Source organism: Dermochelys coriacea, chromosome 7, assembly GCF_009764565.3.
Source record: "Dermochelys coriacea isolate rDerCor1 chromosome 7, rDerCor1.pri.v4, whole genome shotgun sequence".
NCBI lineage: Eukaryota > Metazoa > Chordata > Testudines > Dermochelyidae > Dermochelys > Dermochelys coriacea.
The window spans coordinates 104,011,186-104,026,833 of NC_050074.1; the positions used below are offsets into that span (position 1 = coordinate 104,011,186).

At 39.1% G+C, this 15,648-nt stretch overlaps 1 protein-coding gene across 6 annotated transcripts in view; it reads left to right on the top strand.

Annotated features, from left to right (window-relative positions):
* C7H10orf90 (chromosome 7 C10orf90 homolog) overlaps positions 1–15,648 on the top strand; it is a 198,498-nt gene that overhangs the window by 87,746 nt on the left and 95,104 nt on the right. The window contains exon 1 of one of the 6 annotated variants that reach the window (XM_043518461.1): positions 4,833–5,370. The exons of 3 other annotated variants lie outside the window; for them this stretch is intronic. In XM_043518461.1, the coding sequence (XP_043374396.1) occupies positions 5,205–5,370 (166 nt within the window). In that variant the 5' untranslated portion in view covers positions 4,833–5,204. Of the gene's footprint in view, positions 1–4,832; positions 5,371–15,648 lie in introns of those variants that run through there. 2 more of the 6 variants (XM_038410592.2, XM_043518462.1) reach the window with 2 other exon arrangements.

A 15,648-nucleotide genomic window follows, 5' to 3' on the forward strand; every position in this document is an offset into this window, starting at 1 on the left:
ATGTGGATCGTTCTGGCCTACTCATTTGTGGAGATCTGGCAGCAGTCCCCACATGTAATGGTCTATGACCAGGGTCTCCAAAATCTCCTCCGGCCAGCACACCTCGGGCTGTAACCCCTTCCGCGCAAGGTGTATGAGGTTGAATAGCTGGGACCTCAGGGGTTTGTTCTTCTGGTATTTCCACTCATGGAACCTCTGGGCCCTTACCACTGCTGTTACCCCTGATCGTGCTAGGATCTCTGCCTTCAGACTGGTATAGTCAGTGGCATCCATTGCAGGCAAGTCAAAGTAGGCCTTCTGGACCTCTCCACACAAAAAAAGGGCGAGAATGCTGGCCCACTGCTCCTGGGGCCATGCCTCATGCTGAGTAGTCCTTTCGAATGAGAGGAGATATGCCTCTACGTCATCTTCTGATGTCATCTTTGGCAGACAACCAGTGGCCCTCAGGGTTCGCGTCCTGTCAGACCCCCGGGCCTGGGTGGTGATGATCTTCAGCTGGTCCACCACCTCCCTCAAGAGAGCACGATCTTGGGTCGCCTGGCTCATCAATAATTGATTGGTTTCCTGCTGTAGCCGCATAGACTCCTGTTGTGCCATTGCCTGAACCTGGGTGGCCTCCTGCTGGGCTGCTGTGGCTTGTACCAGAGCTCTTACCACCTCCTCCATTGTATGTGGTACAAGCAAACAAACAAACAAACCAAAACAAAAAAAAAATCCAAAACCCCAGTGCACTTTTTTTTAAACCTCTTTCTTCTGCCACGCTGTGAACGAAGTCCGACTCCTGACACCAGTTGTGACAAAGCTCTGTCCTTGCCTCTGTGGGTCCCACATTTCCTGGCGGATTTCACTAGCCTCAGAGGCTCACTGTGACCCTCCACGTAACCCTTCTCTCTGTAGAGACACGGGTCACTGTCTACTGAGCCATTTTCATCATAAGCCAGCGAGGGAGGTGAGGAGAAGTTATCCTTCCTTGCACAGTCTCTGTTGTCTTCCAGTCTCAGTTATTAATCAGGGGGCAAAGGGCCGGGGGGAGCCTGGGTCCACCCTCTACTCCGGGCTCCAGCCCAGGGACCCTAATACTATCAGCTATGGTAGCTGACCTTTTAGAAACATGACATGTACAATTCCCTGGGCTACTTCCCCCACAGCAGCCCTCACTTCCTCAAGCTCCACTTCACCCTTACCTCAGGGCCTCCTTCCTTGTGCCTGATATGGTGTGTACTACTCAGCCTCTCCAACAGCACAACTTCCTCCCACAGCTCATGACATGCACACCCACCTGACTGACTGGGAGGCTTTTAACTAGTTTTGAGCCAGCCCCTGATTGGCTTCAGGTGTCCCAATCAACCTAGTGTTCTCCCTGCTTTCTGGGAAGTTCTTAATTGGCCCCAGGTGTCTTAATTGACCTGGAGCAGCTGCCATTCCACTTATCCTGGTCCCAGAAATTTGTTTAGCCTGGAACTAATATATCTATCTCCCACTACTTTTCTTTAGTCATCTGGCCTTGCCCCGTCACACTTAATATGTTCTAGATATACTCTAGAAATAAATATCTATATGGGTTACAATTTTAATATGGTAAAACTGAAGTATGTGAATTTTGGTGATTGATACATTTGTACAAATACAATTTATGAACTATACAGTATAAAAGTACATATCTTTGTTTTGCACTGAATACTGTCTCTTTGATCTTAGCGAAATCCTTGGAGGGAGTAGCATTTTTGTGATCTTTTCAGTATAGAATCATAGAACTGTGGGACTGGAAGGGACTCGGAGAGGTCATCCAGTCCAGTCCCCTGCACTCATGATAGGGGATCTAGATCATGCCTGACAGATGTTTGTCTAACCCTCTTTTAAAAATCTCCAATCCTGGAGATTCCACAACCTCCTAGGCAACTTATTCCAGTGCTTAACCACCCTGACACTTAAGAAGTTTTTCCCAATGTCCAATCTAAACTGTCTTGCTGAAATTTAAGCCCATTGCTTCTTGTCCTATCTTCAGAGGTTAAGGAGAATAATTTTTCTCTCTCCTCCTTGTAACAACCTTTTATGTACTTGAAAACTGTTATCATGTCACCCCTCAGTCTTCTCTTCTCCAGACTAAACAAATCCAGTTTTTTCAATCTTCCCTAATAGGTCCTGGTTTCTAGACCTTTAATCATTTTTGTTGCTCTTCTCTGGACTTTCTCCGGTTTGTCCACATCTTTCTTGAAACGTGGCACCCAGAATTGGAAACAATATTCCAGTTGAGGCCTAATCAACATGGAGTAGAGCAGAAGAATTACTTCTCATGTCTTGCTTGCCACACAATATATCCCAGAATGATGTTTGCTTTTTTTTGCAATAGTGTTACACTGTTCACTCATATTTAGCTTGTGATCCACTATGACCCCCAGATCCCTTTCCGCAGTACTCCTTCCTAGGCAGTCATTTCCCACTTTGTATGTGTGCAACTGATTGTTCCTTCCTAAGTGGAGTACTTTGTCCATATTGAATTTCATCCTATTTACTTCAGACCATTTCTTCAGTTTGTCCAGATCATTTTGAATTTTAATTCTATCCTCCAAAGCACTTCCAACCCCTCCCAGCTTGGTATTGTCCGCAAACTTTATAAGTGTACTCTCTCTGCCGTTTTCTAAATCGCTGATGAAGATATTGAACCGAATCGGATCCAGAACTGATCCCTGCGGGACCCCACTCGTAATGCCCTTCCAGCATGACTGTGAACCACTGATAACTACTCTCTGGGAATGGTTTTCCACTCATTTATGCACCCACCTTATAGTAGCTCCATGTAGGTTGTATTTCTCTAGTTTGTTTATGACCATGTCATCTGAGATAGTATCAAAAGCCTCACTCAAGTCAAGATATACCAAATCTACCAAACCTTCATACCTATCCAGAAGCTTGTTATCCTGTTGAAGAAAGCTATTAAGTTGGTTTGATGTGATTTGTTCATGACAAATCCATGCTGACTGTTACTTATCATCTTATTATTTTCTAAGTGTTTGCAAATTGATTGCTTAATTATTTACTCCATTATCTTTCTGGGTTCTAAAGTTAAACTGACTGTTCTGTAATTCCCTACATTGTCCTTATTTTCCTTTTTATAGACAGGTACTATATTAGCCAATTTCCAGTCCTATGGAATCTCTCCCATCTTCCATAACTTTTTGAAGATAATCGCTAATGGCTCAGATACCTCCTCAGTCAGCTCCTTGAGTATTCTAGGATGTATTCCATCAGGCACTGGTGACTTGAAGACATCTAACTTGTCTAAGTAATTTTTAATTTGTTCTTTCCCTATTTTAGCTGCTGATCAGACCTCATTTTCACTAGCATTCACTATGTTAGATGTCCAATTGCTATTCACCTTTTTGGTGAAAACTAGAACAATTTACCACTTCTGCCATTTCCACATTTTCTGTTATTGTTTCCCCCCCCCATTAAATAATGGGCCCGCTCTGTCCTTGGTCTTCCTCGTGTTTCCAGTGTAATTATAGAATACTTTCTTGTTACCCTTTATGTCTCTAGTTAGTTGAATCACATTTTGTGCCTTGGCCTTTCAAATTTTATTCCTACATACTTATGTTAATTGTGTATATTCATCCTTTGAAATTTGACCTAGTTTCTACTTTTTGTAGGACTCCTTTTTCAGTTTCAGACCACTGAAGATCTCCTGGCTAAGACAGGGTGGTCTCTTGCCATCTTTCCTACACAATAAGATAGTTTGCTCTTGTGCCCTTAATAATGCCTCTTTGAAAAACTGCTAACTCTCTTGAACTGTTTTCCCCCTTAGACTTGCTTCCCATGAGATTTTACATACAAACTCTTTTAGATTACTAATATGAGTTCTGATAGGAAGGAAGCTTCAGAGGAGTAGCCGTGTTAGTCTGGATTTGTAAAATCGGCAAAGAGTCCTGTGGCACCTTATAACTAACAGACGTATTGGAGCATGAGCTTTCGTGGGTGAATACCCACTTCGTCGTATGCATGTAGGCTACATGCATCCGACGAAGTGGGTATTCACCCACGAAAGCTCATGCTCCAATATGTCTGATAGGAAGGAAAACATTTGTGAATATACCATAAGTTAATCCTGTGTCATCCTGTTGTTTAAAGTATCAGGAAGGCTATGTGTGTGTTTTGCTTTGGTTCTGTAGAGAAGGTACCAGTCTGAATGAATAATGTACTGACAATAATACAATAGTTGCATGTAAAGAATTAGCTATTGAACTGTCAACAGCACTAGTGGCAATAAAAGATGACGTCCTCACAGCAATGAGTATAGGGGCCATATCTTAATGTGGATGCTACTCAGCATCTCTGCAGCTTTCAAACACAATAATGCAGAAGCTGCTGCTGACCCACATATATTATATAGGTGAAGTAGATGGATTATATTGCAATTTCCCTAATCAATCTCTTGAACAGGACCCAAAGAACAGTGATAGGTAACTTCTCTTGTTTACTGGAATGATTGACAAACATCAGTGTTAGTATTATTTTATCATTGAAATTTTAGATGAAAATGAAATTGTCAAAATGGAATAAATGACCTCCAAAATATCACTTTTTGAAAGCTGATATTTTTTCTTTGCAATTTTTTTCACTCGTTTCCATTGATAACTGGAAGATTTTGAAAACAAGTGTTATCTAACAAACCAAGAGATCATTAGAGAAACATGTGCAAGCATTATGCCTCTAGATCTGTTCTTAATTTTGCTCAAGAAGGCACTCAGAAACAAAGAACACCAGCTTAAATATTAACGTCAAGAAAATGAAACATTCATGTACTGCAGCCAGATATTGTTGCTGTAGCTGAATGTAACAGTGCTTGTCTGAATAAGGTTGGAAAAGCAGTGACAATGTATATATTGTCAATAAAGCCTACATTTAGAGACACAAATACTAACTAATCAGACTAAATAAATCAGTAGACCCAGGTTTTATCTTCACAGATAACCCTCATTAATCCAGTGAGCTTTTTCTGAAGACAAAAGAAGAAATGAATCGCTTCATTTGTGTTGCTTGAATGGAATGCTAATGATGGGAGGTGAAAATACATTAATTATTCATGCCTGTCAGGACTGAGAAGGCAGATCCTGGCTTTTCCTGTTACCATTGCAACAAGTGGCCGCTGGCCTAGTCAGAGCAAGGCCATAAAACATTTCAGTTGAAACAGACTAGAGATCCCAAGTATGCCTTCTGGAGAAAGGAAACCCATGTTTCTGAACTGTACAGAACACATTCAGATGGATTTAAAAGCTAAACCTTATGCAAAATGGACACAGGAAACCAAGCCTTTTGTGTCTCAAATTTACTTTACCATAAACAACTCTTCTTTGGAGAAAGAATGTTGCTTTGGTAAGTTTGTACAAGTTGTACAAATTAGTTGGAAACTGTTTTATATTTCATGGCAAATGTAATGTGCAATGCTTTTCTGTGTCTCGCAAAGGAATATTGAATAGCTTGCCTTTCTTTTATTTTAAAATAGATTTTAAAAAGCATTCAAATGATAATACTGATGACACACACAATTCTGCACGTTGTTTTAATCCTAGAAAAGATGTAACAGCAATTGCCTTTAAAAGTTAAAATCAAAACTTCTAAAAATTGGTCTGCATTATTAAATAAATTTTCCCTGACAGTCAAATCCTAATAAGATTTAAACAAAAAATAAATCTTTGATCCAATATCTGGTTTCTTGCAAGCAAAAGAAAGACTAATGCAACATAGTATCAAACTAGAGAGGCCAAAAGAAATCTGAATAGTACTCTGCAGAAGGTATTTTGGTTCTCTGCTTTAAGTTGCATATTTATGTACACCTTGTATTGTTGCTGCTTTGTGCAGTAAAACACATTTTTGATTATCTGGGCATAGAAATAGAGAACAGTATAACATTCTTATAGGTTACATAAACTATACTGATGTAGCATAAATTAGTTGAAAGCAAAGTTAGTAATTAATTTTATTTTTCTAAGTAAAGAAGTGACAGATGCTGTGCATGTAAAACACATAACAGTGGGGAAGCAGTGTTTGGCGTTTGTTTCCATTAGCTAAGGAAGAAAAGCATCTGAAAGTTTTTATTTGTTAGTCAACATTACTACAACTGTAAAATTTTCCATAGTCTTGATTGAGCAATGAAAAAAATCTTAGTATTTACACTATTCCAATAGAATTTACAAGTCAACTGACTAAGTAGAATTTTTTATCATAAAAAGAATTGGAAATAAATAATCAGTGTCTAAGATGAGGGGCCAAAATGTTATTAACTTTGTCTTGTGAAAATATTGATTGTTTTGGTGCATATTCTGCTTTTGATGTACTTTGCGATAACTGTCAAAGTGAAAAGAAAAGGAGTACTTGTGGCACCTTAGAGATGCATCCGATGAAGTGAGCTGTAGCTCACGAAAGCTTATGCTCTAATAAATTTGTTAGTCTCTAAGGTGCCACAAGTACTCCTTTTCTTTTTGCGAATACAGACTAACACGGCTGCTACTCTGAAACCTGTCAAAGTGAAGAAAACAATCTTTTTATTTCATGTCCAGAAGAATCATATTTATAAGATTTGAAAAGAGCATGTATTAAGGCAATGTACTAAGGCAATTTGCTAGTAAATTTTATGCAAAAAGTGGGGAAAATAAGGATATGTAGACAGAGCTACACAAATATGGGGTGTGACCTTGCAACTCTTACACACAGGAGTATGCACATAAGTAGACCTATTGTCTTCAACAGTGTTACTCACATCAGTAAGGATTGTAGCAGAGGGCCCATGTTTTACCAGGAAATAACTGACTGTCTTAGTGGCTGTTGTGCAATGTAATTTGAGCAGCACGTTTTTTTAGTGATGTGTTTAAATGCCTTAAAGTATTATGATTAAATTAGAGTTTACAGAATGTCTTTTTTTGTTTTTAAAAGTACAAAAATAAAAATGGAACAATATATTAGATGAATACAAGAAATACATGATTTATTGTAGAGATGTGCTACCAGTGGAACAGCACTACTCACCTTAATTTATTTGTAAAAGAGATTAATTTTCAGTACATGAAGAATGCAAACTTTACCTTGCTTTACACTGGTGAGGGTGCATCATTTAGCATAGAGAACACTATGACACCATCTCAAGCTACTTTAAGCACTGGACTATAACACAGTTATAATTGGTGACTCTCCCGAGTGAAATGTAATGACTCCATGCCTGTCAAGACTTCATAGTTATTAGTGGAAATAGAACTCTGGAAACTATGTTTCTGACACAGAAGTTCCTATCACTTGGGCTAAAGGAAAGGGTCTATTAGCTGTATTAGTACTAGGGCTTACATCAAATTGTGAACTGGAGCTGTTGGCCTGCCTTAGTGATGATATGGAGCCACGTTGACCCATGGGGAGCTCAGGGAAAAGTGGTGCCTTTGGCGGTGCAGCTGCTCACTAATCTCTCCAGGATCCCAGAGGTGTGGTAACACTGCACCATCCCTCTGAAACAAACTTGCTTCTTTGTCCATGAAACAATGCAGAGAGGAGGCCTACAGCCTTCCCTTTGGGGGTGAATAAACCCCCCAAGGGTGCATGGTGACTAAAGGTATAGTTGCACTCAGCAGCACACCTGTAGCTTTGCTGCTGAAGTATAGACACTTGCTATAGCGATGGAAGAGGTTTTTCTCTCACTGTAGTAAATCTACTCACTCCAGAAGTGATAGCTAGGTCAATGGAAGAATTCTTCTGTCAACCTAGCAGTGTCTACATGAGAGCTGAGGCCGGCTTAGCTATGTCTCATGGGGTGAGAATTTTTCATACCCCACTGAGCAATATAGCTAAGTCAATGTAAGTTTTAGGTGTAGACCGGTGCTAAGATTGTTCTGTCTCTCGGATCTGGATGCGCTAAGAGTTGCAAGTTTCCATATGCACTTGTAACCTATCCCATGGTGTACTAGTGCTTATATATACTGCAGGTAGGTAACTTGAGAGATGTGATCACATACACTTGAGGAGGTGTGCCATTCCATCCAGCAGAGGGCAGGGAACACATACATCCTCTGTGCATTAACCAGTAAACATTACAGTGGGAGATTGTGAAAATTCATCATTGAGAAACTCTGTATGATAAAAATAAGAACAAACAGTCCTTAGACACTCTTGGTACCCTCAACCTGTATGGTAGCTGTGATAATAGAGCTGTTGCTGTTGAAATGTAAACATGCCAATAGTTGCAGTGATAAAACATTCACGTTGTGGAAACATTCTCCTGTGTACTTTGAAAGGACAAGAACAAAATGGAAGAGCAATACTATGAATATCATAAAACCATAGTGCTGGATGATAATGTATCATTTGCAGATGGTATGAAACACCTGTTGGCTTTTTGTAATGGTGTTTGCATTAGATAGAAAACAACAGCTTGACTAATTCTCTAATTTTTGATCTGTTACATGAAAATAATTCTCTTGTTTGCTAAGTGCTGAATTTTATTATTATTTTTACCCACTCATGCAGATTTGTTGCATCCTTGCCTTCTAGTGTTTCTCATTTCTCTTTGCTTCAATTTATTTAAAATTTTTAAAATAAAACAAATCAATAGTTTTAAATTTTTGCAATAACTCAGTAAGGATAATGATGTGACTAAAGAAGTTTATCGTGGAATTTGATATCAAATATTTCCTCAGTTGCTACAGGGTTCAATCCTGCTGTAGTTCAATCCTGCAGCTCTCCCACTGGAGGTCACCAGAATTATGTGTAGAATCCACAGCTCTGAGCCTGTAGGTTCATCCTATTTTTAGTTGAAACATAGAGATTTCATTCAGATCTTTGTTTAATGGTCTCCTTCTGGTGATAGACAGTGTCAAGTAGCCATGATGATTTTATTAGCCATTTCAGTAGTCTTTGATATGACTAAACATGAGGTTTTATTTAAATGCCTATGGGACACAGCAAAATAGAATGAGGCTGCTCTAGAAAGTCTCTGCTCACTCAGAGAGGTGCAGTGCCAGTTGCTCATCTTGCATCAAGAACTATGCTTGTGGAGATTTAATTGTGTATGATAGTCCAAAATACCCCATAGTATACCTATAATTAGTATGCTGCTGCTGATTCTCACTGCAGCATCTCCATTTTATGGAGGATTCTTTAGTCTCCTTTCACTCCCTGACCAAGATAGGTACTTGAATGGGAATTGGATGCTTAGACTTTATTATAGGGCTGTCAATTAATCGCAGTTAACTCACTCGATTAACTTAAAAAAATTAACTGCAGTTTTAATCGTACTGTTGAACAATAGAATACCAATTGAAACTTATTAAATATTTTGGACGATTTTCTATATTTTCTAATATATTGATTTCAATTACAAAACAAAGTACAAAGTATACAGTACTCACTTTATATTTTTATTACAAATATTTGCACTGTAAAAATGATAAAAGAAATAGTATTTTACAGTTCACCTCATACAAGTACTGTAGTGCAATCTCTTTATCGTGAAAGTGCAACTTACAAATGTATATTTTTTTGTTACATAACAGCATTCAAAAACAAAACAATGTAAAACTTTAGAGCCTACAAGTCACTCAGTCCTATTTCTTATTCAGCCAATGGCTAAGACAAACAAGGTTGCTTACATTTATGGAAGATAATGCTGCCTGCTTCTTATTTACAGTGTCACCTGAAAGTGAGAACAGGTGTTCGCATGGCACTTTTGTAGCCGGCATTGCAAGGTATTTACATGCTAGATGTGCTAAACATTCATATCCTCCTTCATGCTTCAGCCACCATTCCAAAGGACATGCTTCCATGCTGATGATGCTAGTTAAAAAAATAATGCATTAATTAAATTTTGACTGAACTCCTTGTGGGAGAATAGTATGTCTCTTGCTCTGTTTTGCTTGAATTCTGCCATGTATTTCATATTATAGCGGTCTCGGATGATGACCCAGCAAATGTTGTTCGCTTTAAGAACACTTTCGCTGCAGATTTGACGAAATACAAAGCGGGTACCAATGTGAGACTTCTAAAGAAAGCTACAGCACTTGAACCAAGGTTTAAGAATCTGAAATGCCTTCCAAAATCTGAGAGGGACGAGGTGTGGAGCATCCTTTCAGAAATCTTAAAATAGCAACACTCTGATGCAGGAACTACAGAACCCAAACCACAAAAAAAAAAAAAAAAAGAAAATCAACCTTTTGCTTGGCATCTGACTCAGATGATGAAAAAGAACATGCGTCGGTCTGCACTGCTTTGGCTCGTTGTTTAGCAGAACCAGTCGTCAGCATGGATGCATGTCCTCTGGAATGATGGTTGAAGACGAAGGGACATATGAATCTTTAGCACATCTGGCATGTAATTATCTTGTGATGTTGGCTACAACAGTGCCAGGTGAACGCCTGTTCTCACTTTCAGGTGACATTGTAAAGAAGAAGCAAGCAGAATTATCTCCTGCAAATATAAATAAGCTTGTTTGTCTGAGTGACTGGCTGAACAAGAAGTAGGACTGAGTGGACTTGGGCTCTAAAGTTTTACTTTTTTTATTTTTGAATGCAGTTACTTTTTGTACATAATTCTACATTTGTAAGTTCAACTTTCATAATAAAGAGATTGAATTACAGTACTTGTATGAGGTGAATTGAAAAATACTATTTCTTTTGATTTTTACAGCACAAATATTTGTAATAAAAATAAATATAACGTGAGCACTGTGCACTTTGTATTCTGTGTTGTAACTGAAATCAATATATTTGAAAATATAGAAAGCACCCAAAATATTTACATAAATGGCATTCTATTATTGTTTAACAGTGCGACTAATCATGATTATTTTTTTAATCGCGTGATTAATCACTATTAATTTTTTTAATATCTTGACAGCTCTACTTTATTATAATATTATATAATAGTTGTGTATAGTGCCATAGGTGTGTCTGATGGATTTTCTTGTTTGGGGCATGTAGCTGGAGCTATTAGTTCTGTTGTCAGGTAAAGGTAGTCAGGATTAGACTGACTTGCTGTTCATGATGGCCACAGTTATTGATTTGTTTTTATTCTCATGATGCACCCAGGAAATTGAGCACCTATAAGCATTATACACCTTTAAGCAAACAATAATTAAGTATTGGCAAATGGTTTCTGACCTACTGTACTGTTACTTATTAACCTAATGTAATATTTAAAATGTGCCCCAGAAAGCAGTCTGCACTGAAAATACATAGCAATAATTTACTGACAACAGGACAAAAAATATATGTTTTATGAGTGCAAAATTGTTTAAAAGAAATAAAAAAAAATTAGGGAAACCACTGGCAAGGCAGCTCGCTTTCCCTTCCTACCGTCAGAACTGAATCAGCACAATGCAACATGCACTATAGTATTTAATTTGGTATTTGGTGGACGGTATGGGGGTATCTCTCTCATACATCTCCTTCCATATGAAATCAAATGGTTTGCGTGAGGCAGAAGAAAGTAAGGAAAAAGAAAAAACTAAGTGCCAGAGTGGATACATCAGACTGCTGACTGCTTCTCCAGTAGACTTAGGAGGGTTGCTATAGTTTCTTTTATGAAACTCCTCCAGCCATAGAAATGCCTCCAGTTTCTGGCCTCCTGCAGACAGTTTACATATGTAGGTGTATGGAAGTATTTAACAGGTACAACATAAGTTGGTGGGTGGGTGTGAGGCTTTTATGTTGAGGCTGATCCTATGAGGTGCTGAGCACTCCTGCTATGTGCTGCATGTCCTAAGTTTGATGCAGCCATCATCTTCCCCTCCTTCAAATCCTGCCTTAAAACTCAACTCTGCCATTAGCACATACAGAAAACTGCCATCTGATTATAAATAGACAGGTGGTGAGCTGAGATTATTGCTACTGACTGGTTAAGAGTTGAGCACACAACTCCTCTGTGCTAAACCCCTATTGTTTTGGTACTTTGTCCTCTTCTGCTTCTTTGTCTCATCCATCCTTTATTTCTTGTTTGTCCTCTCAGCGGTGAGCTCTTTGGGGCAGGAACTGCAATTTACTATAAATTTGTACAGGTGGCTAAAACCTGGCTTTGTCCTCTAGCTACTACCACAGAAAGAATATTAAATAATGCATGCAATTCCCATTGGAGTCAACAGGAGTTGAAAATACTCGGCACCTACAGGCATGTGTGCACTAGGTGGAGATTTCAGAGTAGCAGCCGTGTTAGTCTGTATTCGCAAAAAGAAAAGGAGTACTTGTGGCACCTTAGAGACTAACAAATTTATTAGAGCATAAGCTTTCGTGAGCTACAGCTCACTTCATCGGATGCATTTGGTGGAAAAAACAGAGGAGAGATTTATATACACACACACAGAGAACATGAAACAATGGGTTTATCATACACACTGTAAGGAGAGTGATCACTTAAGATAAGCCATCACCCACAGCAGGGGGGGGAAAGGAGGAAAACCTTCCATGGTGACAAGCAGGTAGGCTAATTCCAGCAGTTAACAAGAATATCAGAGGAACAGTGGGGCGTGGGTGTGATTAGGCCCTATGATGGTATCCCCTGAATAGATATGTGGACAGAGTTGGCAACGGGCTTTGTTGCAAGGATAGGTTCCTGGGTTAGTGGTTCTGTTGTGTGGTGTGTGGTTGCTGGTGAGTATTTGCTTCAGATTGGGGGGCTGTCTGTAAGCAAGCCTAATCACATCAGCCACACTATCAGAGGCTCGTTCACCTGCGCATCTACCAATGTGATATATGCCATCATGTGCCAGCAATGCCCCTCTGCCATGTACATTGGCCAAACTGGACAGTCTCTACGTAAAAGATTGAATGGACACAAATCAGACATCAAGAATTATAACATTCAAAAACCAGTTGGAGAACACTTCAATCTCTCCGGTCACTCGATCACAGACCTAAGAGTGGCTATACTTCAACAAAAAAGCTTCAAAAACAGACTCCAACGAGAGACTGCTGAATTGGAATTAATTTGCAAACTGGATACAATTAACTTAGGCTTGAATAGAGACTGGAATGGATGAGTCATTACACAAAGTAAAACTATTTCCCCATGGTATTTTCTCCCCCCCACCCCACGCCCCACTGTTCCTCTGATATTCTTGTTAACTGCTGGAATTAGCCTACCTGCTTGTCACCATGGAAGGTTTTCCTCCTTTCCCCCCCCTGCTGTGGGTGATGGCTTATCTTAAGTGATCACTCTCCTTACAGTGTGTATGATAAACCCATTGTTTCATGTTCTCTGTGTGTGTGTATATAAATCTCTCCTCTGTTTTTTCCACCAAATGCATCCGATGAAGTGAGCTCTAGCTCACGAAAGCTTATGCTCTAATAAATTTGTTAGTCTCTAAGGTGCCACAAGTACTCCTTTTCCTTTTAAGGTGGAGATTGTAGCTTAGTGATCAAGGCATCAGGTTTGGATTATGTGAGATACTTCTTGGAGTCACAAGTTCAGACTCTGGCAGTATAAACAGCACTTCATCTTCCCCAGATAGATATGGTAAGTACTGTATTGTTCAGTTTGACATGCTGGCCTATCAGATGGGACCTTAAATACAGAGATGGGCTCCAAACAGAAAACGTAATCTAAACCAAAACATTCTCTTCAGCAGCTTTCTGTTTACAGACCAGTCTGCCTGCAAGCAATGTGTTCTAACTATCCCACAGGACTTCTCCTATGAACAGAGGTTTGTCTTGTTCTCCTAAACTAATATCTCCCCCACTCCTTGCTCCCCATGCTGAAATGGGCTGTTTACTTGTGTGGTTGCCTCCAGTCACCCCAAAGGGGGATGCACTTCAGAGATGCTGTGTGTACACAGTTTGTAAAGCACTTTTAAGCCTTTGGAATAACAGGCAAGAGATATGTACATACTTAAAAATGTTATTTATTATCCTTCATTAAATTTACTGTAGATAGTGCCACATGTTATTCGCAGAGTAGTCATATTACCACTGTCTTATTTTATCAAAATCAGATTTGGTGTACTATCCAGTTGTATTTTGTTAGCTAAATAAAATGCCATTTTGTGCCAGGATGGGTAAATTCTGAAATAATATACCTAGAGAAATGATCTCATAGCATGGTGGGCTAAAGGTGCTCTAGTAATACAGGGAAGAGACCATATAAACGTAATACAGATACTCTCATGCTAATAGAAAAGGAGTACTTGTGGCACCTTAGAGACTAACAAATTTATTTGAGCATTAGTCTCTAAGGTGCCACAAGTACTCCTTTTCTTTTTGCGAATACAGACTAACACGGCTGCTACTCTGAAACCTCTCATGCTAATATGTCAGACCAAAAAAAACCCAAAACCAAACCCTACCGTAAACTGGAGTTAAAGTTGAGAGTACATATAAGCAATGTAAGGGTTAAAAAAATCACAATAATATTTTAATTATTCCAGCTATAAGCATTTCTACAACAGATCATTCAAAGTTAAGGTTAAACTTATTTAAACATATGGAAATGCATAGTTAGGGCACCCAAACAAACTTAACTCTACCCTGTAGATTTCAGAGTAGCAGCTGTGTTAGTCTGTATCCGCAAAAAGAAAAGGAGGACTTGTGGCACTTTAGAGACTAACATTTATTTGAGCATAAGCTTTCGTGAGCTACAGCTCACTTCATTGGAGACACTCTGTAATAACTATACAAGTAAAATAGTTCAGTGTTTGTTGATCAAGATTAGGTTAAACTGATTAGATTCGATTATTTACTTCATGGCACCATCACAGAAGAGAGATAAGATCATCTGATACCATAACTTCAATTACTGAGATTATTAGGGATAGTAAAAGCCCCGAGAAGTGCTAAATTTCTTATAGGATCCATTTAAAATTTCATTTTAACTCAGAAACAGATTTACCTGTAAAATCTCAGAAAAATTAATTCTCTACTCAAAGAGTAAGTCGTGTATATTTGGGAGAAGACACTATATTCTTCATCCATAACAGAGAGGTTGAATCCTTTCTTCAAGGGCAAAACTCAACCTTAGTATGGATTTATGACTGGTGCCTCTATGATTACATCATCTTATCAATACCATAGTCACACCTATACTAGCAACATGATACCACAAAGGAAGATTTAGTCATCATCATCGCTCTTTCCTTCCCATATATCATTCATAGGCTCTGTCAGTTGTAGGGAGAGTCTATGTTGCGCTCCTTCTCATCTTCATATGAAAGAGGACCCAGAAGCTCCCCATACCCCCTGTTCTTTTGCTACACTCTAGCCACTCTGCTTGGAATGATCCTGTGTGAGGTACTCTGTTCTCTGCGACTGAGATTCCAGAATTTGGCTGATTCTGGATTTATTGGCAAGGCTACAACATATAAATTACTCTGTGCCACAAGAAACTCCTCTTCAATAAATGTGTGCGCATAGACTATACAGGCAAATACAGTCTATGGAAAGAGTACTGTGGATGTCAAGCTTTGGCCCCTTGTGGAAGTGAAGAACTATTTGCTGACTTATCCTGGCCGTTAGACCAGAGTAGGTCTCATTACCTTCAGCTCAGGCAGATTAAAAAGGTAAGAAGAGACCTCCAACTCAGAGAGAGAAGTAGGTAAGAAAAGAACCAGAGTGAATTCCTGCAGGGAGAAAACCCAAGGAATAACTAACCTGGCACAAAGTTCATGTTGCAGTCTAGGTTGAGCTGTCTGTA